At 41.4% G+C, this 24,842-nt stretch overlaps 1 protein-coding gene across 1 annotated transcript in view; it reads left to right on the top strand.

The window, feature by feature from the left end:
* The first annotated feature begins 388 nt into the window (after nucleotides 1-388).
* The window catches only part of LOC136857881 (protein kinase C-binding protein NELL1), a 603,636-nt gene continuing 579,182 nt past the window's right edge, over nucleotides 389-24,842 (top strand). The window contains exon 1 of the mRNA XM_067136916.2: nucleotides 389-440. Within this exon, the coding sequence (XP_066993017.2) occupies nucleotides 389-440 (52 nt within the window). The remainder of the gene's footprint in view (nucleotides 441-24,842) is intronic.

The raw sequence follows: 24,842 nt of genomic DNA, 5'->3' as shown, positions 1-24,842 counted from the left end.
GTCTGTCGCACTGTGGAGGGGAGCGCCGTCCGCTCCCTGGTCGACCGCCAGTACATCGGGCGCAGCGCTCCGCATCGTATTGCGGCCGGCTGAATACAAACCAGTGCTTGCAACCCTTGCCAGCCCTGACAGTGGCGAGAAATTGCTTCAATCCACGTCTAAAAGTTTCTTGGTATTTTGTAGGGAAGTGGTCTTTTTTTAAGTGTTGTCGTTGTGCAAAAAGAAAGCGCGAAGTTTCACATCTAATAAAATAATATACTACACATCAAGATGGTGGTGTTTGAGCCAGTGTCAGTTTCTTTGGAGCCGGCTGAGATAAGTCGTTAACAGTCTGGAGGTGGAACGGTGGAGGTGGTGGTGGAGTGGGGGGAGGGGGCGGGGGCGGGCCATGGCCTGTTGGATGTTGGCCGCCTGGACCACCGTCACCTGGCTCGCCTCAGGTATAGTCTATCTCTCTCTAGCATGTATCTTCTTTAAATGTACAGATGTGGTCAAATTAATATACATTTTGAGTTGAAGTCAAATTCCTATTCTGTTACATGTTTAAATAGACTCATTATCACCTCATTTTCAATGTCTTATCTATGCTTGAACTGTCAGAATACTCTATTTAAATTGATTAAGTTAAGCAACATTGATCGCGGTCAACACTTGGCTGGATGTCCGACTGGATGGCCTAAATCATGTACGCTGGAAGATGGGGAAGCACAGTCGATATGAACAGGTCATGACACAGTGTAAACTTTTACTCAAGAAAAGTAAATATCTATTTTTATAACAGAATAACCATTTAGATATTTCGGAGTGGCATGCATAGAATTACACTCATTAATTTTTCAAATTTCAGTTCGAATGACTTGAAGAATAACTAGTTAAGCTGTGTTGAAAAACAATCGGAAAGACAAGCAGTTCTACTCGCATTAGTTAAACAATACTTTCTGTTGGGATAGTCCAAAATAGCGCTGTTAATCTTCCAAGATACGTATTCATAACTGAAGAAGTAAATTGTTTGGCGAATATTAATGGACTCTTAATTACTTTTGAATACGAAATGCATGAATTAATTAATATTAATTTGACCACCTCTGAAGTGTCATGATACGGGAATAATATTCTATTAAGTATGTAACACTGAATTTTCATCGAAATATGTTTTCTTAAATAATATTTTTGACATTGTTCGTATTATTTCTTCCAATTGGCAATAGATCACATTTTATACAAAATCAGCAAATGACATGGACTAAGTTGCAATTTTGGACGATTTTAAGAGCTCATATATCAGGAGTTGGATTTCTAGTTCGTGTTAAAAAATGTCAACTTACGGTAATCATGACTCGATGTTATGGCATCGCCAAAGTATGTTATTTGTGTCCTTCAAGAATATATAAGTGAACCAACTCCCCAACGTTCTTCCTCTTGAACGGTTTGGATATTATTTACAGGAGAGTAGTTGGGATAGGTCACTTCAGAAACTATGAGTACCAGTTTGGGAAAATCAGAGGTAGAAAGTGAAGCTTAAGGAAATGTTCACAACAAAACTAAAGTCACAATTCATATTCTGTAATCAAGGATTGTATGCCGTATAAAACTTCATACCACTGGCATTTCGCCAGGAAACACATCTTTGCTTATTCGGGAATAGAATTATAGTGTACCAGTAACTGAATCTTGTCTGTGAATATATTTCTGCATATTACAGGATGAATTGCAAGAACGTAATTCTAAGGTCACTATCATGCATGAGAGCGTGTTGTAGAGAAAATGTGTACCTCCTGACAGTTAAACGGAGTGTTGGCACTGGTGCTCTCTGTCTAAAGAGAGCACTTCACGTGTTCAGATTGCTGGCATTCTTGTCGGGTAGACAGTTCAGCGATCAGTAGACTAGCCTCACAGTATGCCGCCGTAGAGGATAATGCACATTGTATTACGCAACTAACTCTATGTTGAGAACAACGTATAGTGATTCTATTCGTAACAGACCTAAGGCAAATGTCTCTGATTCTATTTTCCTCTTGTAAGGATATTTATATGAAGACCCCTATACGAGTCACATAACTCCATTTCTGAGCCCAAGTAGGTGGGTTCGATCCCAGCTCGACGCAGTGGCAATTGAAGGTCCTCAAATGTTGTACAACTCCCTCGTGTTGGTAGGTTTACCGGCAGGAAGAGAACTCCTGCGAGACAAACGTCCGGCTCCGCAGCGTCTCCGACACTCGAAGTAGTAGTTAGTAAGACGTAAAACTATTATTGTTCAGTACTGTAGTGTAACGGTTACTGTGACTGGCTGCCACCCCCGGAGGACGAGGTTCGATTCCCGGCTCTTCCACAAAATTTGAAAAATTGTACGAGGACTGAAACGGGGTCCATTCAGACTCGGGAGGTCAAATGAATAGAGGGGTGTTCAATTCCCACCTCAGCCAAACTCGAAGTGGTTTTCCGTGGTTTCCCACTTTTCCTCCAGGCAAATGCCGGGATGATACCTAACTTAAAGCCACGGCCGCTTCCTTCCCTCTTCCTTGTCTATCCTTTCCAATCTTCCCATCGCCCCACAAAGCCTTTGTTCAGTATAGCAGGTGAGGCCGCCTGGGCGAGGTACTGGTCCTCCTCCCCAGTGTTATCCAAGACCCAAATTTCCACGCTCCAGGACATTGCCCTTGAGACGGTAAAGGTCGAATCCCTCGCTGAGTCCGAGGGAAAACCAACCCTGGAGGGTGAACGGATTAAGAAGGAAAGAAGAAAACTATTATTAATGTATTATTACTGTTAGACTATTATGCAAACCAACCAAAGGCTAAAATATTTAAGTTGTGTGTTCTCCCAGGATGGAAATATAGTAAGTGAGATTGAAACAAGGTGTGGTAAAGCTAATGCAGTGAGCTCACAGTTTCAATCAACAGTGTTCTGTAAGGAGGAAGTCAGCTCCCGAACGAAACTATCTTTACATCGGTCTGTTTTCAGACCAACTTTGCTTTACAGGAGCGAAAGCTGGGTGGACTCAGGATAGCTTATTCATAAGTTAGAAGTAAAAGACATGAAAGTAACGAGAATGATTGCTGGTACAAATAGGTGGGAACAATGACAGGAGGGTACTCGGAATGAGGAGATAAAGGCTAAGTTAGGAATGAACTCGATAGATGAAGCTGTACGCATACCGTAAACCGGCTTCGGTGGTGCCGCCATGTGAGACGATTGGAGGAGGATAGGTTACCTAGGAGAATAATGGACTCTGTTATGGAGGGTAAGAGATGTAGAGGGAGACCAAGACGACGATGGTTCGACTCAGTTTCTAACGATATAAAGATGAGAGGTATAGAACTAAATGAGGCCACAGCACTAGTTACAATTAGAGGATTTTTGGCGACGTTTAGTAAATTCACAAAGGCTGACAGACTGAACGCTGAAAGGCATAACGGTCTATAATGTATGTATGTATGTATGTATGTATGTATGTATGTATGTATGTATGTATGTGCAGTACCTAAATAGCCACTCAGTGATGTGCATAAGCTTAAAGCTGTGAAATCGCGCGTTCAGTTCTCTGCACTGATCAACGTGATTTGCTGGTGTTCCGTATACGACAGCTTTGCTTCGGTAGATATAAACTAAAAGAACTTGCTCAGAATAAAATCCATTCATGCAGTGACTCAGAAGCAGTAATAGCGTCTGATGTACAGTCACCAAAAAATCACACAAGAAACGAGAGCATGTTATGTATAAGTTCTTCACACGTAGAACTTTCCCAAAAATAATTGAACCTGCAGATATAATGTTTGTTGTGGGTACGCATAGGTTTCGTATTTAAATGGGTGGTAAATCACATCTTGATAATAATTACAATCAACTAAGATCAAGTATTAAATGTGAAGAACATACAATACCATACACTCATTCTTTTTCTAACGACTATATACTAAAACATCGACACCGGGAATGGGACCGTTTAGCTGTCGGGAGATGGTGGGTTTGAACCGAACGTCGGCAGGTCTGAAGGCGGTTCTCCGTGGCTCGCCCATTTTTCACTTCAACCAAATTGTGGGACCGTACCTTAATTAAGACCATGGCTGCTAATTTCCCAGTCCTAACCCTTCCATCTCCCATCGTCGCCGAAAATATTTCTGAGTTAGTGCGACGAAAACCGCTAGTCGAAAAAACCAACTACAAAACTGAGCATTATTATAATTATGTATAATAATCGTTCCATTTCGTTCGCTAAGTTGTTTCCAAGGAGTCCCTCGCCTGTCAAATGGGAGTGGGACTCCGTTATTCCCATAGGACCCAGGCTTGCTTAAAATGTTCTGAGCTCGGTAAATTCATGCAGTAGGATGCTACCCTACTTACACATAGTCCAAGTGAGGATCTCTCCTCTATCCGGTTAGGGACCACCGGTGGATTGTATAGTCCTAGCCGCCTGAGCACAAGGAAAGCCACGACTCATAATATGTCCGAGATGCCCACTCCCCTTCCGTAGCAACTGGTATCCCGACTCTCAGGACTACCTACTAGGCCATTCAGCCGTTGGTCATGGTTCAATGGTCGCACCCTCCCTTCCAAGATGCTAGTGAATACTTTGCCTGGTATATTAATCAATGAGATACCTCGATAATCCTTGCAATCCTTCCTGTTCCCTTGCTTATAGATAGGTGCAATTACTGCTTTTGTCCAAGCTGAAGGTACTTTACAAACACTCCATGGTAATCTTACTACTCTATGAAGCCTGTCTTCCCACTATACTGCACCATTTCAGGTCATATTTCGTCTATTCCTGCTGCTTTATGGCAATCGAGTTTATTTACCATCCTTTCCACTTCCTCAAGCGTAATTTCACCAACATCATTTTCTTTCTCCGCATGAGCTTGATTGTTTGCGACGCCACCAGGAAGATTTCCTTTTACGTTGAGAAGATTTTCAAATTACGCAATATTTTTCAAGTAACGAGTACAGTTACCCGGAAGTGTGGGCTACATTTCCCATTCTAAGTAGTTTTCTGAGGTACAGAATAAGCTAAATGATATCTCGGTGTGATGCGGTGTACGAGTGAGCAGTTGTTATTCAGCCGTACTGTCATTAAGGTAAAACTCATGGAGTACTCCTACCGAGGGACACATAACTGAACCAAAACCTTGTAGATTTAAACTGGCTGGTGATGTCGTGATCGTAGTCGTGGGCATCCAGGTGGAATCTCAACCACAGCAATTTAACCTTTCAAAAATCTGACATGCATTGCCCGAGATTCAAGAAGCTGGTTGTGTTATCAAGCTACCGATGAAAGCGCCATACTGGGAAGTTCTGTAAATTCTATCTGAAAATCTGCTGATCAGAGATATGAAGTAAGTACGAAGTTATGTCACGAGAATGCCGTTTACTGCCCTCCGCGTTCTCCACTTGATTTTAAGAATATCCTTAACTACAGTAATTAAAACTGTTTAAATTAGAAGCTTCAAAAATGATTAAGACAGGTAGACCGTACAGATAATCTGTATGATCTACCCCCTATACCATTATTCTACATCAAAGTGGAGAACTGCAACTTTGCCGTGCATCTATCGTCCTAGCAGAATCGGTCGGTTCACCTGCCCAGTAAACGCAAACTTGGGTATGAGTTGGGGGTAGATACATGTTCGATTCTTTCTTATCAAATATATAAACTGGTTAAACTAGTTATTATTATTATTATTATTATTATTATTATTATTATTATTATTATTATCATTCACTTAACGTAGACTATTTACCGTTAATCTTGTAGGATTCATTATATAGAAATGCCAGTGAACTGAACTACATTCGTAGTCGAGAGCAGTGTATCGCAGTCCGCGAGGACGGAAATGTTACATCGTATGGAGATCTGAAATCAATTTCGGGGACAAAGACTATCCTGACTGAAATTTCCCCTCGAAAATGTCCACACTTACTTCAGGAAAGCTGTTTACATCCACCTCATTATTAGCCTTATATCATTTTTCATCTTCTTTAGCCTTCCGACTCGTTGGCTGAATGGTCAGCGTACTGGCCTTCGGTTCAGAGGGTTCCGGGTTCGATTCCCGGCCCGGTCGGGGATTTTAACCTGCATTGGTTAATTCCAGTGGGTCGGGGCTGGGTGTTTGTGCTGTCCCCAACATCCCTGCAACTCACACCACACATAACACTATTCTCCGCCACAATAACACGCAGTTACCTACACATGACAGATGCCGCCCACCCTCATCGGAGGGCCTGTCTTACAAGGGCTGCACCCGGCTAGAAATAGCCACACGAAATTATCTTCTTTAGCCACCGTAACACTGTAGAAGCATAGTTCACGACACAGTTGTGTTAACTGCTATCTTAAGGGGTTCGCGAACAAGATTTCCAACTTGTCACTGTATCAAATCAATAACGAACTTAGAGGACTGTTTACCAGAAGCCGCCAGCTTCAGTCTTCAGCTATACTCTGGTTTTGGACAGAATTGGCCCGACATTGAGAACAATTGAGAAAAATGTAAACACTTCGGTAGAGAAAATAAATATCAGTGTTGTTTTTCGAAGCAAGGAGCTTGGGACATCTTAGTCAACGACACAGTGTATTTATTGTGTTGTAATTGATCTAGAAAGGAAAATGGAATGATGTTATAGCAGGGACCATCCCGGCATTCACCGGATTTGAAAAGGGAAGACTCAGAAAATCATATCTAAGATTATCGAGAGTGCGATTTTTACTAAGTAATATCCTCAGTTGTGTTACCTGTTCTTGGAACCCATGACAGCAGGGCGGAAAGCGGCTCTCCCCGGTCTTTAATGGACAGAATTCGTGATGTCGGGCTGGCTCGCTCAGATGGTATAGCACTAACTTTCTAAGTTCGAGTTAGCTGTTCGATCTGGACACAGTCCTGTTGTATTTGATGGTGCTCAAATACGTCAGCCTTGTATCGGTAGATTTTCTACCACGTAATATTACCCCTGCGGGTCAAATTTGACACCTCCTTGCCCCGAAAACTACAGAAGTAGCTGTTTTTACAATTTACGTCGCACCGACACAGATACGTCGTATGGCGACGATGGGATAACAAATGTCTAGGAATGGGAAGGAAGCGGCCGTGGCCTTAATTAAGGTACAGCCCTATCATTTGCCTAATGTGAAAATGGGAAACCACGCAGAACCATTTTTCGGGCTGCCGACAGTGGGGTTCGAAACCACTGTCTCCCAAATGCGAGCTCACAGCTGTGCGACCCTAACCGCACGGCCACTTGCTCGGTAGTAGAAGTAGTTAGTGGAATGTAAAACCAATAGAAGTATTAATGTATTAGAGTTCGCGAAGGTATAGTATAAGGAGTGGGAAGGGCTAATAAATGCTTGACCCAATACCATCGTGATCAGAAGAGAACCGGAGTGACCATGAGAATCAGAGAGAATATATGAAAGACAGGAGCCTGGCAAAATGTCATCAGAGGAACAGCAAATTCTACGTAGGGAAGCATTTTAGATATTTTAAGTTCTTTTATTTGCAGCCCGTTTACTCCCGGCAGAGGCAGTAGGACTTTTGAACGGTGGAAGAATCTCCATTCTATATTCCATACTGTAGAAGATCTCTGGTGACACACCTGTATACGTCAGCCTTGTCTTTACCACACAAAATCAATTAAAACTTAGCCACAGGTCATCCAACAGTGCAAAGTTTCTCTACTTCTAGCGCGTAAAAACAGAACGTTGAATTTGACAGTCAGGCAGAATAAATGTCACCAAATCAAAATGCTTGCACACGGTAGCTAATCCCAAACGTATGATATTATATTCTTCTTCTTCTTCTTCTTCTTCTTCTTCTTCTTCTTCTTCTTATTATTATTATTATTATTCCCATTCATAGGCTAGCGCGTTGGAACTTGTTCATTGGTTTGATGACTTTCGCCTTCCCATTCTTCCAAAATCTCTTCATAAACTCACTGTGTTGCCTCTTCCGTTCTTCTGACCACTTTGTACCAGTTCTGCTATTATTATTATTATTATTATTATTATTATTATTATTATTATTATTATTATCATTATTATTATTAATAATAATAATAATAATGTTATTTGTTTTACGTCCCACTAACTACTCTTTTACGGTTTTCGGAGACGCCGAGGTGCCGGAATTTTGTCCCGTAGGAGTTCTTTTACGTGCCAGTAAATCTACCGACACGAGGCTGACGTATTTGAGCACCTTTAAATACCACCGGACTGAGCCAGGATCGAACCTGCCAAGTTGGGGTCAGAAGGCCAGCGCCTCAACCGTCTGAGCCACTCAGCCCGGCATTATTATTATTATTATTATTAATAATAATAATAATAATAAATTATTATTATTATTCTTTCATTGTAGTTTGAAGTAAGGTGGAATATGAGTATGTGGGCTATGTAAACTCGTACAGTTCCATTGTTACATGTTATGGCACATAGGGCGAACAGTAGGCGAATTCTCCTCCAAATTGTTAGGAGTAAAGAGTTAGAAGCTGGGGAGTGAAATAAATTATAGCCCTTCAAAGCTTAATGGAGCTGGGGTTAGAAGAGAACAATACTTAAGCGGGAGAGAGAAGCTGGCACACAATGGAATATTTAACTCGGACTTGATTCCTCTCGGCTCCTAAAAAGTCAAATTACACTGTTTACCGTTTCACGTTGCTTAAAATTCATCCGCAACCACTGTACATGTATCACGCACTCAACAACATCGGTCCCATAGTTTTGAGGACCATACCCTTCCACGGTGTTGACCAAGGGTACGGCCAACTCTTCTGTTAAACAAGCCGGGCTGAGTGGCTCAGACGGTTAAGGCGCTGGCCTTCTAACCCCAACTTGGCAGGTTCGATCCTGGCTCAGTCCGGTGGTATTTGAAGGTGCTCAAATACGACAGCCCCGTGTCGGTAGATTTACTGGCACGTAAAAGAACTCCTGCGGGACTAAATTCCGGCACCTCGGCGGCTCCGAAGACCTTAAAATTGTAGTTAGTGGGACGTAAAGCAAATAACATTATTATTATTATTATTATTATTATTATTATTATTATTATTATCATCTGTTAATCAACGTCTTATTTTAAACATTCATCTTATTCGATACAAGTTGACTAATGTTAGAATCCGTAATTTTTAAAAACTAAAGAACGCTTAAATGAAGTAACTACAGTAATCCATTCATCCGTTCTTCCATTCATTCAACAATTATCCAGAAAGTCACCAGAAAGTATCATCAAAGTTTAACGACATAGCCTATTTCTGAGCAGAAAAAAATAGAGATGGAAATATCCTTAACAAATTATTTCAAAATTATTGCCAACTTTTGGGGACTTTCTAAATTTTAAATAAGGATTTCAATAGACACGAAGAATATTTGAAAAATATCAGGTATCTAGTGTATCAGGAGGCTAGTGTAAATCTTAAATCCATAGACCCACACGGATTTTACAGGGAAACTTCTTGTGCACGAGGCATATACAAGTCGAGAAATATGCCTCTCTTTTGATCTCTTTCTTGAATTTAGTGAGATGAAGTTGATTCGATTTTATTTGTGTGTATTTAAACAAATGGACTGGATATCGGTCGAGAAAATGGCAGGAGTAAGGTTATAAAACTTATAACGCAGAAGTGGACAAAGTGGACACAGAAGCACGAATTCACACTTTCGAAATGAATAATTATGAGTGAAATTAGAGGTTCGATTACCTTTATTCTATTTATTTAATTTTAGTGCGGAAGTTCAGATAATGACAGGATGTGGACTGGGGTATATGCCGTTACACAGACGAATATACTAATAGGAGAATAATATCTTTGAACCACAAGAGTATTGTTTAGTTGTTGTGATCACGTCATACTGTATAGCAAAAAGAGTACTGTGAAGGTGGTAGCATATGTTGTTCACGGTTGGATTAGCATCTTGTGAATGGTGGCGTATCAATACCAGGCTGAAAAGTCGTTAGCTATTAAGTCTCTCTTGGTGATACTTGCAGTGTCTTCATGTGTTGCAGGATAATTTAGGTTTTTGGCACAAGTTTTCCGTCATTATTATTATTATTATTATTATTATTATTATTATTATTATTATTATTATTATTATTATTACAATTTGCTTTACGTCGCGCCGACACAATTAGGTCTTACGGTGACGATGGGATAGAGAAGGGCTAGGAGTGGAAAGGAAGTGGCCGTGGCTTTAATTAAGGCACAACACCCTCAGCATTTTCCTGGTGTGAAAATGAGAAACCACGGAAAACCATCTTCATGGATGCCGACAGTCGGGTTCTAACCCACTATCTCCCGAATGCAAGCTGATAGCTGCACGCCCCTAACCGCATGGCCAATTCGCTCGGTCTTTTTTGTCAATACTTAACACCCTCTTATGTTAGTTAAGTAGATCTAACATGATACAGCCTTGCTGAGTAGCTCAGGCGGTATAACGCTGGCCTTCTTGCTCAGATTGGCGTGTTCGTTCCCGACTCAGTCCGGTAGTATTTGGAAATGTTCAAATACGTCAGCCTCCTGTCGTAGATTTTTTGGCACGTTAAAGACCTTGTGGGGTAAATTTCTGAGCCTAAGTTGAAACATTAGCATGATATAGCCGGGCTGAATGGCTCAGATGGCAAAGCGCTGTCCCTCCGAGTCTAATTTAACGGGATCGATCCAGGCTCAGTCCGACGGTGTATGAATGTGCTCAAATACACCTGCCTCGTGTCGCTAGATTTATCGGCATGTGAAAGGACTACAGAATACGATTCCGGCAAGTTGCTGTCTCTGAAAATGAATAGCAATTGATTTGCTTTTAAGTAACATTATTATTATTGTTATTATTATTATTATTATTATTATTATTATTATTATTCTACTTCTTCTTTCCCATGCCGTAAGGGTAGCTAGTCCTAGCTACTCTCGTCGAGGTTGGCGGATACGAAGGTAGTACTCATGTCTTTTATTTACACAATACAGAGGTACGATTCTGTTTCTCAGAAGTCTTTCGCAGGATCTCCATATGTCTTTTGGCTTTCCTCTCCTTGCAGACCATTCTTCGATAATTAGCGCTCTCTGAAGAAAGTGATTTTCGTCTCGATATTGGACGTGTCCAAACCATTTCAACTCGTCCTCGTCCATTTTGTCTGTTATCGCAGAGACTAACACCAAGCCACGAATGTGATCATTTTTGATCCGATCTTCCTGTGTCATACCCATTGATCAACGAAGCGCGTGAAGTTCCTAGTTATGCTTGGCCTGTCTGGCCCACGCGTTTGCACTGTACATCATTGCTGGTCTCGTCACAGTGCTATAAACCATGCCTTTAATTTTCGCAGGCATTCTTTATCACACATCACGCCCGTCACTGATCGACACTTTAGGCAACCGACGAACCGACATTGGTTTTGTGTCGAACATCAGCATCCCCTGTTGCCTTGCTGTTGATGATAGATCCAAGGTACCTGAATTCATCTACCAACTATATTGCTTGTTTATTTATTTATTTATTTACTGAGCGAGTTGGCTGCATTATACAGGTCGCGTAGTTATACACTAAGCTTTCATTCTGGAGATGATGTGTTTGAACCCCAACATCGGCAACTCTGAATATGGTTTTCCGTGATTTCATATTTTTACACCAGGTGAAATTAATAAAGACTACGGCCTTCCTTCCCAGTTGTAGCCCTTTTATATCCCATCGTTACCGGAAAACCCGTCTGAGTTCGTGTGGCGTTAAACTGTTATCTACCCGGGCTGTATAGCGCAGACGATAAACCTCTGGCCTTCTGAGCTCAAGTTGAAGGTTCGATCCTAGTTCAGGCCGGTGGTATTTGAAGGTGCTCAAATGCGTCAGCCTCGTGTCAGCGTATTTACCAGCACGTTAAAGTACTCTTGAGGGACAAAATTCCAAAACCTCAAAACCGTAAAAGTAGTTAGTGGGACGTAAAACATTATTATTATTATTATCATTATTATTATTATTATTATTATTATATTTATTATTATTATTATTATTATTATTATTATTATTATTATTATTAGAGTTTAATATCCCTTCAAATGATACTGGTTTTAACGTACAAGTAAATCTACTTACATGGGTCTCCCTCATTCCACCACCAGGATTCGATCCTGCTACCTTGAGAATGGCCTCTACCTCACAGCTGGTCAAGGAAGGTAGAGTGACTACTGGGAGACGACATATTTCTTTACTCCTGGCCGCTAAGAGACAGGACCACATTGGAAAGTCCTCTGCTATCCACATAACTATATTCTGACTTTTGTTCAGCTTGAACCTCGCTAAACCATACAATTGACGATAAAGATCTTCCAGGTGGCATAGAGTTTGCAACGTTTCCTGGCTCATGATAAGTTAAATGTCTGAACCTTTAGACCATGACGACCCAGCTGAGTGGTAATTAGGCACGACGTACGATGCAGGTAAACAGATGTTCAGTAATGGAACCCGGGAGGTTTTAAAGAACTGAATCCTGTAATTTCCATTACACGATCTGCTAAATTATTTCAAATATTTTACTTAATTTGTTGAAATTGTAAAACGAAAACATTAAATTCAAACTCGAAATATTAATACCGAGGAGATTGTACCAGGTGTATGCCTAAGTCTTTCCCGCTTTCACTAAGAGATTGCGCCAGCGAACAGTACGCAGCGTATGAATTTGGCACATAAGTCAGTTTGTTCATCTAACATTAACCTACCAACACACACATTGAGTCCGCCAAACACTAGCGTCTGTGTTGTATCGTTCAGTGATCAAGTCGACGTTTGTGCCTGAAAAAAGAACCTTTGCGGCACGCATTGCTTTTCTTATTTAATCAAAAGAAAAAGGCTGTGGAAAGTCATCATTTGCTGGTAGAAACATGGTGAGCACGCTCCATTGATTAGAACATGTGAGACATGGTTTCGACAATTTAAACGTAGTGATGTCGATGTGAAAGACAGTGCGCGCTCTGGTAGACCACAAAAGTGCGAAGACGAGCAATTTCTCGGCGAAACCGTTAATGCACAACGCTATCGCCAACAAATGATTATGCATCCGGGAGATAGTAGGTTCGAATCCCACTATCGGCAGCCCTGAAAATAGTTTTCCGTGGTTTCCCATTTTCACACCAGGCAAATGCCAGGGCTGTACCTTAATTAAGGCCACGGCCGCTTCCTTCCAACTCCTAGGCCTTTCCTATCCCATCGTCGCCATAAGACCTATCTGTGTCGGTGCGACGTAAAGCCCATAGCAAAAAAAATAATTTAAATCAGGCATTGATTAGAAAGACGACAAGAATGGGCCAGAAGACATGGCAAGGACATCCTTCCGCACCCGCCGTACTCCTCCGACCTGGCGCTATCTGATTATCATCTCATCACATCAATAGGGCAGACGCTCGCAGAGCAGCACTTCAGCAATTTCGAGGAAGTTGGAAAATGGCTCGACGAATGGTTTGCCTTAAAAGACAAGCAGTTTTTCTGGCATGGTATTTATAACTTACCCGAAAGATTTGCGAAGTGTGTAGAAGTCGATGGCCAATATTTTGAATAAACAAAAATTGAATTTCCCTTGAAAATTAAGTGCTTTCTTTACCACAAAAATCGGTAAAAACTTATGCGTACACCTGCAATGAGACTTCCCGGCTTGCATAAAATATACTTTAATTTTCCAAGCAATGTTTAGGTGCACAGATTACTTGGCTGGTTAAACACAGAAATTTAACTACTCTTTTCCAACAAACGGATGCATTTTTAGGCTTTTCCAAAGTAAAGCCATCTCCATACAGACCCTTGGAGGAATAGGACGTGAATGGTTCCACTCTCCGTAATCTCGGCACTGAGTGGGATAAAGTGGTTAGCCCTATGCCCGCCTATCTTTGCTCCCTGGAAATAACTTGGTACTCATTTTTGGTGTAGACTGAGTGAACCTCAGGACCATATGCATCTCCAGAAGTGAAAATCTCGTTTCTTAAAGTTTCGACTTCCTGAAGTTGAATCGAACCCACGTCCTTCCGGGTGAACCATCCATACTCTACGAGGCTGTTTTGAAGAGCTTAAATGGTACCATCCACTACAAATTTCCCTAAACACTGCTGATCACTTTCCTATTATGGTAGAAATACGCAAGTTTATTTAGAGAATGGTTGCCCAGTTGTACTTCCTCTTAAAACAGTAATCACTACCACCACCACCACACACACACAACTTTATTGAAAAAGTGTGTATTATACAACATTTTGTATTACGAAGCCTGTTAAGTAGTCAGCTAGAGGACTGGTTGAATCCTCAAAAAGCACCACCAAAGGTTATGCGGGTGTGGGGAAACCGCAAGAACCGATTGTGGCACCATACCGAGGCGTACTACTATTACTACTAGGCCTACTGCTACTAAAATGTTTTCATTCCTCCCCTGAAGGGGTAGGCGGGCCTCCTAGACGGTGATGCCGTCTCTCAGGCCAGGAGATTTGTTACGGTGAAGGAGATGCTCGGCTAAGGTGAGGGGGTTGGCGGCCATGGCCTATACTAGGAACTGTCCCGGCATTCGCCTTAGTATAGGAGAATGAAAAAACACGAAAAACCATTCTCAGGATAGCCCTGTACCGTCTCCCGAATGCAGAGGCGTTCCACCCCTCATCTGCTTGGTTGTCCGGTCAGAGTGCAGAGCTATTGGACCATGGACCAGTCGTGCCCACTTATGGGCCGAGACCCACTCTGCATCTACCTACCGCGTAGAAGAGATGGTGAGGAGTGAGTTAGTTTGCCATTGCTTACCTCATTGGAGCAAATATTGCTATTGTAACACAACTGCCCTATGAGGAACACCTTTCATTACATCTAGCTGCATTTTTCGTGCTCTGAATGTCGTTTCTCAGCAGCTTCCATACTTATCACAGCCATAAATGACTGAGACATCGGTGGAAGCTACATTGTTCTCCGGTTTATACCAAGAGATAGCTCAGAGTGCTATTGTTGTCGCACCGACTCAGACAGATGTTATGGAGGCGACGGGGTAGGACAGGCTACGATTGTGAAGGAAATGGCCGTGGTCCTAATATTTAGGTACCCGGTCTGAAAATGGAAAACCACAGAAAACCATCTTCAGAGCTGCTGATCGTGCAGTTCGAACTAGTAATCTCCCGAATGCAAGGTAACAGTTACACTGCTCGAACCGCGCAAACAACTCGCTCTGTATTATTAAAGAGTGAGAAAAATATTTTATCTCTGAAGACTAGAGGACTAGTTACGAGAAGAGGCATACAAAATTTGATGCTAATTCTTCCGTAACTATGGATTTTGTGGCAGGAAGTGTACAACCCCATTTGTCTAATGTGAAAAAAAAAAAAAAACTATAGAATTCACTTTGCAAAGAATGTATATGTTACTCACGTTTCATTGCGTAAGTGATTGATTGATTACTGCCAATAATTAGTAGTCAGCTATTTTACACATCAGCTTGTCCTCTGCTAAGTGGCGCGCTCTCTAACAATGGGTAGCGATCGCCTTGAAGGAACAATGGACAGCGAAATAATAGGCTATTGGTTGGCATTTAGCAGTCAGAAAGGAGTATAGTTGATCTATCTATTCAGATGTGTTCGATGTGCAGTATTTTTGGGAACGTGTTTAGCCCTTGTCTGAGGTATATTCATTTATGATTCCTCGTCTGCATATTTGTGCGGATCATTGATGTCCAGTGAAAAAATATGAAGTGGCAGTCCTCGCTAGCAACTGAAACTGGAATGTTACGTTTTCTGAGATGATTGTATGGCGCGAATTCGGATCGATATGTGACGACTTTTGTTTATGATGAGGCATGAATATGTCATCCTGAAAGGAAGAATATTAACACTTGTAGCAATGCTGATTTCTGTAGGTAAGTACTGGAAAATTTTAAAATCGTCTGCAACTGAACGAAGTTCTGACTTAGGTTCGTAGCTAATGTGCAAGAGGTTTCATGTAAGGATATCAATGAATGAACATGCTCAAATTATTGAAGGTGTACGGGAGGTAGTAGTCGAGGACGAGTTTGTTACCGAGTGACAGCAATAGTTAGTATTCAAGTCCCAGACTAGTAGTGAATTGCAAAAAACGTTTTTCCCATTTCCATATTTCATAAAATAAAAATGTTATTTTATGTTATCTTGGTTGGCATTTAGCAGTCAGTTCGTGTTATGAATGAGTGAATTATGGCCAGTTGCGATATTCTTTTGTTTGTCAAAGTATAATTGTTTACGTCTCTTCACCGGCCGCAGGCACAGTCGGTTAGTCGTTGCCGTTCTGTTTTCGAAGATCGCCGGTTCGATCTCGGCTGATGTCGACAGTAAATGAGACAACACCAAGTCAAAGGATTCTGGTATGTTAATCAATTCCAATCCGATGTATATTACGATCTTTAAAAATTAGAGCTCACCTTAAGCAAACCACAAAATAAATCTGGAGCCGTGTGGCTTCAGCTACTTCTAGTAATACCGAGCGAACGAGAGCTTTCGTATTATTATTATTATTATTATTATTATTATTATTATTATTATTATTATTTTATTCTGAGAAGTGTTAGAATTTTTCCATTATGTTATGTGCTAGTAAAATAATAAGCTTACACAGGTCAATCGCATGTAAGTACGTTTATATGCCAGGATTGGACCCCAAAACCTGGAACGAATGACTTACCATCCGAACTACCAGCTAGGCGTACTGCAATTTAAAATAAGACATGTTGAAAACAAACTTGAAGTGATGAGGTTTGGTATGTGGGAGCTGCTGAAATTTCATCAGTGAATTTTCTTCTAAGAATAAGACTGAAGGTTAATCGCAAAGCTAAGTTACTAGTCTAGCGGCACTACAGGTCAATTTAGGTTTCTATTCGTCACAAAATATTTGCTAAATTTTATCTTGTACATCACCCCTTGGCATTTGCAACTCGTATCAATATTGTTACAGTTGGAGAAGATCACTATTTGTGATACAAACAAATGTATATTCTTAGGTTAATTATTTTGCTAAAATAATACCCTTTAAAGTGAATCTTCCGTGGCTCAGGTGGAAGCGCGCCGGCCTTTCACCGCTGGGTTGCGTTGTCAAATCCCGGTCACTCCATGTGAGATTTCCATTTGTGCTGGAAAAAGCAGAAGCGGGACAGGTTTTCCTCTACGTATTCCGATTTTTTCTGTCATCTTTCATTCCAACAACATTCTCCATTAACGTTTCATTTCATCTGCCAGTCATTAATCATTGCCCCAGAAGAGTGCGACCTCACCGTTAGATGGGGCTTCATTCATCCCATTCCTGACCCGGTCGAATGACTGAAGACAGGCTGTGGATTTTCATTTTCAATACCCTTTAAAATACGTATTTTTGTACGTGTTTCTAATTTTACTTTATTGAGCACGATTTAATGCTCCAGTAGATTGAAGATACAATACAATTTAATATCTCATTCATCTCCATAAAAGTAAATAATAGTATAGGTATCCAGTGCTTCTGAAACTAATACCAAATGAAAGTACGTTAAATACGTATTTCCTTAACATATCGTTTCAGCCTCTTAGAACAACGGTTAACTTTTGTTAGCTTTCCTGGATTTCCTGTACTTCTTCTATTTGATGGAGATTGCTATTCTTCGCTCTTCGGACCATTTTGCACCAAGTCATTTTCTCACTCTTTTCGGAAGATTCTTTATCCCGTGTACCCAAGTCCTGAACTTACTCCTGTCTTGAACCAATGTCTGAGAGACACCAGCCAGATCCTCCTTCCCGGTGGTTGACCATGGAGTGGTACACATTTAATTCATGAGAAGATCAGCAATACTTCGAGATATTCTAGTGTTAGGCATTCGAGACAGATGACCGCAAAACATAAGACGAAGCTGCATATTAACAAGTGAGACCATTTCAAATTTAGAATACGGCTCTGTATTTGACCTCGAGGAGGGGCTGCCTGGCCGAGGCGGTAAAGGCGTGCTCGGTTCGCCCGGAAGGACATGGGTTCGAATCCCCGTCAGGAAGTCGTAAAATTTAAGAAACGAGATTTCCACTTCCGGAGGTGCATGTGGCCCTGAGGTTCACTCAGCCTACATCAAAAATGAGTACCAGGTTAATTCCTGGGGGCAAAGGCGGCCGGGCGTAAAGCTAACCACTCTACCCCATCACGTGCCGAGGTTAACAATGGTGGAAGCCTTTACCTTCCACTCCTCCAAGAGCCTTCATGGCCTGTACGGAGGTGACTTTGCTTTACTTTTTATTTGACCTCGAGCGATATTCACCCTAAACAGTTTCACGTTGGCCGAGGTACTTTTATAGGAATTTCTTTTTCATTTGAATCCTCTCTATCTCATGGTGGTGTGTGGGGGCAAGGATTCAGCAGCGTATAAGGTTCCAAGACATACACCTCCGGTGTAGTGGCGGTATTTGGCTTTTAGCCCGATATTTCAGGGCGTCTTTCTCTGATGCGTTAAAGGAAATTCTCTCTCCAAGATACTTAAAAATGAATGCAACGTTTGATTATTCCGTGTTTGGTATCTAGAAATATAGTGGTATTATGACGATCAGACTTCATTATTTCAGATTTTTTTCAAAATAAATCTGTAGACGTACAGCTTCAGCTAGGTTCTTCTAGTAACGTTTCAGTCTGGAGGTGGGCGATGTGAGGTAATCTTCCATTAGGAGATCACCATCTGCAAAAGGGCAATAGGTGTTCACTGCTTCAGGTCTATTATTATTATTATTATTATTATTATTATTATTATTATTATTATTATTATTATTATTATTATTATTATTATTATTATTATTATTATTATTATTATTGCTGGTACAAATAGGTGGGAACAGTGGCAGGAAAGTACTCGGAATGAGGAGATAGAAGCTAAGTTAGGAATGAACGCGATGGATGAAGATGTATAAACCGGCTTCGGTGGTGGGGCCATGTGAGGCGAATAGAGGCGGGTAGGTTACCCAGGAGAATGGACTCTGTTATGGAGAGTAAGAGGAGTAGAGGGAGTCCAAAACGACTGTGGTTAGACTCAGTTTATAACGATTAAAAAAGAGGTAGCCTATAGAATTAAATGAAGCCACAGAACTAATAACAAATAGAGGACTGTGACGGCGTTTAGTAAATTCACAGAGGCTTGCAGACTGAACGCTGAAAGGCATAACAGTATATAATGAAGATGTATGTGATGTATGTATTATTAATAATAATAATGTTATCGGCTTTGCATCCCACTAACTAATTTTACGGTTTCCGGAGACGCCGAGGTGCCCGAATTTAGTCCCGCAGAAATTATTTTACGTGCCAGTAAATCTACCGACACGAGGCTGACGTACAGTATTTGAGCACCTTCAAATACCACCGGACTGAGCCAGGATCGAACATGCCAAGTTAGGTTCAGAAGACCAGCGCCTCAACCGTGGGGGCCTTTCAGCCCGACTATAGAGTTTGACCTCGTTATCTAGATAGAGGCCGACACTACCATCGATGTCCAGAGGGAGGTAAAGAAGTATTAAGGAGATAATAAAGAAAACTGCATATAAATGATCCCGTTAATTGGCAGAAAGTGAGGAGAGTATACAGTAATACCTCATTAATCTGGATCAATTGGGGTTGTTGCTGTCCAGATTAATAAATGCCAAGCTAATTTAAAATAGCCTTGGTACATGGTAAACAGAAAACTCGTAGCCTCGTTCCAAAATGGTACAGCTCTTTTCAAGCACACCACCAATAGACGAGAGCTGCATGTACTGTTTTAACCACATAGGCTATCGGAAAACTGAACCCGAACCTCCGAGGACAGCAACTAATAGCGCCAACAGTCATGCTACCCAGCGAGTTAGCCGTGCGGTTAGGGGCACGCAGCTGTGAGCTTGCATTTGGGAGATAGTGAGTTCAAACCTTGAAGATGATTTTTCGTTGTTTCCCATTTTCACACCAGGCAAATGCTGCGTCTGTACTTTACTTAAGGCCACGGCCGCTTCCTTTCCACTCCTAGCCCTTTCCTATCCCACCGTCGCAGTAAGATCTGTCTGTGTCGAAGCGACGGAAAGCAAACAGTAAATTGGAACACATTTTTTGATATTCATCATTCATCACTGCATTGACTATAAATCCTGGTGAAAGAGAAATCTCTCCTAAGTCAACCGATTTTTTATTTTTATTTTTTATATGAGATTGGAAGTGAACATTCATTTCAAGGATGTATGACTATTTACGCCCAGATCCATGTCTGGCAAGATATAGCGTTTACCTTGCACTCTATCTTCTGGTGTAGACTAGAGAGCAAGTTTGTTGTTTTCATAGGCCTGCCTTAGTCTTATATTTAGCTTTGACGATGTGAAAGTGACAGAGGTATGGAACGTTCCATATGATAATGGACTGAAAAGTATTTTTTTAACTTCTGAATTAATATCTTGTCCACCTCTGTGGTGTAGTGGTTAGTGTGATTAGCTGGCACCCCCAGAGGTGCGGGTTCGATTCCCGGCTCTGCCACGAAATTTGAAAAGTGGTACGAGGGCTGGAACGGGGTCCACCCAGCCTTGGGAGGTCAACTGAGTAGAGGTGGGTTCGATTCCCACCTCAGCCATCCTGGAAGTGGTTTTCCGTGGTTACCCACTTCTACAGGCAAATGCAGGGATGGTACCTAACTTAAGGCCACGGCCGCTTCCTTCCCTCTTCCTTGTCTATCCCTTCCAATCTTCCCATCCTCCTGCAAGGCCCCTGTTCAGCATAGCAGGTGAGGCCGCCTGGGTGAGGTACTGGTCATCCTCCCCAGATGTATCCCCGACCCAGAGTCTGAAGCTCCAGGACACTGCCCTTGAGGCGGTAGAGGTGGGATCCCTCGGTGAGTCCGAGGGAAAAGCCAACCCTGGAGGGTAAGCAGATTAAGAAAGAATTTATATCTTAAAAAATAAACTGGTTAAAGATATTAATTTCTGCACAATATTAGCTTACCATGTACAACAATCTTCATTATATTCAATATCGAATATACAGTACATTTTTCCGATATTCAACATTTAACAGAAATGTTATTTACTAACTTCGTTTCTTTACAAATACAGTACTGCATAGAACATAATAATGTTTTAGGAATTTATTTATTTATTTGTTTAATTTATTTACTAACTACATCTGAGGACATGTTGTCGGGCTGAGTGGCTCAGACGGTTGAGGCGCTGGCCTTCCGAACCCAACTTGGCAGGTTCTATCCTGTTTCAGTTCGGTGTTATTTGAAGGTGCTCAAATACGTCAGCCTCGTGTCGGTAGATTTACTGGCACGTAAAAGAACTCCTGCTGGACTAAATTCCGGCACCCCTGCGTCTCTGAAAACCGTAAAAGTAGTTAGTGGGTTATAAAGCCAAAGAATTATTATTATTATTATTATTATTATTATTATTATTATTATTTGAAAATGTTCATTAAATTTGAGCAAATTCTCGACATTAAAAAATCGGAAGTCTTCAAAGCAGGAGAAATTGTACGGAAGTGGATTTACTTGTTCAGTTTGGGGAACTCGCACCTGAACTGCAATCTCTGTGCACTTCAGTCGAACACGTGCTGCATAGTTAGCTGATTGTTGTGTGCGACGTTTTCTTGCCGGAGCTCAACCTCGCCACAGTAATTCTTTTTTAATTGTTTATTCGTACATCACCATAGTCCCATAAATTTGGCAATGCAGATGTATTCAACTGCCGAAAGTAAAAGCTTTGAGGAATAAATAAAAAATGGTGTCATATTTTCCTGTGGGAAAATCAAACGATCATAAATATGTCTTATATGTCTGTCAGTCGTGACCATCCATCAACGGCTGCTAGGTAACAACGCGTCACATATTTTATATTTTCTCTCTCTAAGTATAACTGAAATATGGGCTTCGGTACACACGAAAAGGAATATTATGCGATAAATAAACTTCTTCTATGAGCGCTATTACAGTTAGGAAAATATTATTTTCTACATCTATTTTAAAATGTTTGTAATCTTTTAACTCCAGGTTCATTATTTGCCGTTTTTGTTTGTCTTGGCGTGGATTGAGTGATACTAGTAAAGCCTCTCTTCATGCAGCCAGTCAGTGTGATGAATGACGTGAAGCTGTCTCTCTTAGGGTCTCTTGGTGTATATATTTCATTGCGCCTAGCTGACTGGTAGACAATAGCACCTTCTGGTTTCGTGAAGAAAGAAACGTGAAACTACCTCACTTCCAATTTTCGTAGTACACCTATTCAGTGACGCTTAGGCTATGTATGGCGGCTGATGGAGATCCAACCAGCCTTTGGGTTGAGTACTCGACATACGGTAAGTCAATGACTGGTTACAATTAATTTTATCTGATCATCAACGCCGCCTTTGTAGCGTAACTGTTAGTGCTATTAGTTGCTGTCCTCGGGAGCCCGAGTTCGATTCCCGGCACTGCCAGAAATTTAAGAATGGCAGGAGGGCTCGTATGTGGTTGAAATGGTACATGCAGCTCACCTTCACAGGCGATGTGCCTCAAAAGTGCTACATCACCTCGGGATGAGGACACGAGTTTAATTTATCAAATCATCAGCAATTATTCCCCGGGACTATCAGACAGCTGCAGTTTATTTCTCTTAATTTCGTTGAAGTATGTGTAGTCTTTCGTATGATGGGTTTCGACTGAATGGTCCAAAATGGAAAAGGCATGTTATTGCAAAAATATCCAATGTGGCTAATGTATTTAAAATGCTTCTGACTAATGGAGAATGAAGGGTTGATAATTGCCAAAAGCTTACATCGTTTCGTTAGAGTTATCGGACGCACATTTTCCACTAATTAATATCTGTAATAAATTGCTAAAATTGATGGCCTGTGTTCACTTCGATGTAATTGTATTTTCTTGCTATTGGCCATATGGATCACTTTAAAGGCTAATGCATATTGAATTGCTTCATTTAACGTTTATAGCATCGCCGACATTTATGACGAGCAAGAGATTCCCCAGTCATTGCTCAATTACTGAGGACTGAGGGTAATCAATCATGGGATTCGCTGCATTTACAACAGTTTTGATTTTGAAAAATCATTGCTAAATGTTGTGGACTGTGAACAATGTTTTATTTAGACCGGTTAGGTTAAGTGTATGAATGGACGTTTCGTGGCCTGATGGTTAGATGTTGGCCATATAGCACTGTACCACTGGTTCAGACTTTTGTTGTTTCTAGTGAAATTTATGCAGTATAAAGCAGAGATTAAATAATTTGTATATACAATCAGAGTTGACTTCTCCCGAGCGCGTTGGCCGTGCGGTTAGGGTCACGTTGCTGTGATCTTGCATTTGGGAGATGGTGGGTTCAAACCCCACTGTCGCCAGCCCTGAAGATGATTTACCGTGGTTTCCCATTTCCACACCAGGCAAATTCTGGGACTGCACCTCAATTAAGGCCACGGCCGCTACTTCACAGTCCTAGCCTTTTCCCATCCTTACGTCGCTGAAATCCTTCGTTATGGTAGTGCAAGGCTAAACCGCTAGTAAAAATAAGTTTACCTCTATCAGCTTAATCATCGGTAACTCTATAGTCACGAATAGTTTATTGTGTACCGAACGGGTTGGTTGTAACTGTTGGTGTGACGTAACTTTGCGTTCGCATTTAAACTCCTTGGGCCACAGTCTACAATAATGCCGGTGTCGGCTTCATCAGAATAACACAATTATTGGTACGTAAATATATTAATGAAGACAACACATAAAGCATGATATAGGAAAGAAGCTGTAAAGATATTTGAGAGCGCTATACTGATGAATGTACAGTACATAAAAACAGATGCACGTAGGTGCGATAGTTCGGAAGTGATAATACAAAAACGACAATACCGTGGCAATAGACAGCTGTTGATTGGTTGAATTTTTTTATATTCTTATATCGGATTCGTCATTGGAGCCATGAGCTAAATAATAATAATAATAATAATACCGAGCGAGTTCACCGTGCGGCGGTTAAGGACGCACAGCTGTGAGCTCGCATTAAGGAGATAGTAGGTTCGAACTCCACTGTTGGCAGCCCTGAAGGTGGTTTTCTGTGATTTCCCATTTCCACACCAGGCTGTACCTTAATTAAGGCACCGGGTGAGTTGGACGTGTGCTCAGGGGTACGCGGCTGTGAGCTTGCATCAGGGAGATAGTGGGTTCGAATCCCACTGTCGGCAGCCCTGAAGATGGTTTTCCGTGGTTTCCCATTTTCACACCAGGCAAATGCTGGGGCTGTACCTTCATTAAGGCCACAGCCGCTTCCTTCCAACTCCTAGGCCTTTCCTGCCCCATCGCCGCCATAAGACCTGTCTGTGTCGGCGCGACGTAATTTATTTATGTGTACTTTCTACAATGACAGGCTGCCTAAATCTAAGTATACCATAACACTTGAATTTACTGTATGTGTAACCATGAAGAGTTTTCTGGAGTTAATTCTTATCGTATGCAGTACTATACAGGTGATTTCTAACAATTTGGACGGAGCCTTTAATGGCCAAGACGGCTAAATTAGAGTACATATTCGTGGGAATGCCCACACTATTGAAAAACTCGACTAAGAATTTTGATATGGGGGAGTTGTATGATTCTTTGAAGTAGCTGATGGTTGGTTCATAGATGGCTCGCTTCTTCGCGTCTACGTCTGCCAGCTGACTTCACTCGACATCACATCTAATGGTGGGGTCCAGAATACATACAAAGTCATTTTCTCGGTCAGTTGCGATTATATTTATTCTCCGTTGTTTCCACCGTCAGCAACACTTGACACTTCTTCATGTATCTCGTAAGGTTTCTGGGAGAATGCTGCTGCAATTCTAGATCTTATTCTGTTGTGCCTAACATTCCTAAGTAAGTGTCCCCATGGACATGAACCGAGAACATGAGCTAGGGTTTCAGACT

This window comes from Anabrus simplex, chromosome 1 (assembly GCF_040414725.1).
Source record: "Anabrus simplex isolate iqAnaSimp1 chromosome 1, ASM4041472v1, whole genome shotgun sequence".
Taxonomy (NCBI): domain Eukaryota; kingdom Metazoa; phylum Arthropoda; class Insecta; order Orthoptera; family Tettigoniidae; genus Anabrus; species Anabrus simplex.
The sequence above is the reverse complement of the archived record's forward strand: the minus strand, read 5'-3'. Positions and strand labels throughout refer to the sequence as shown.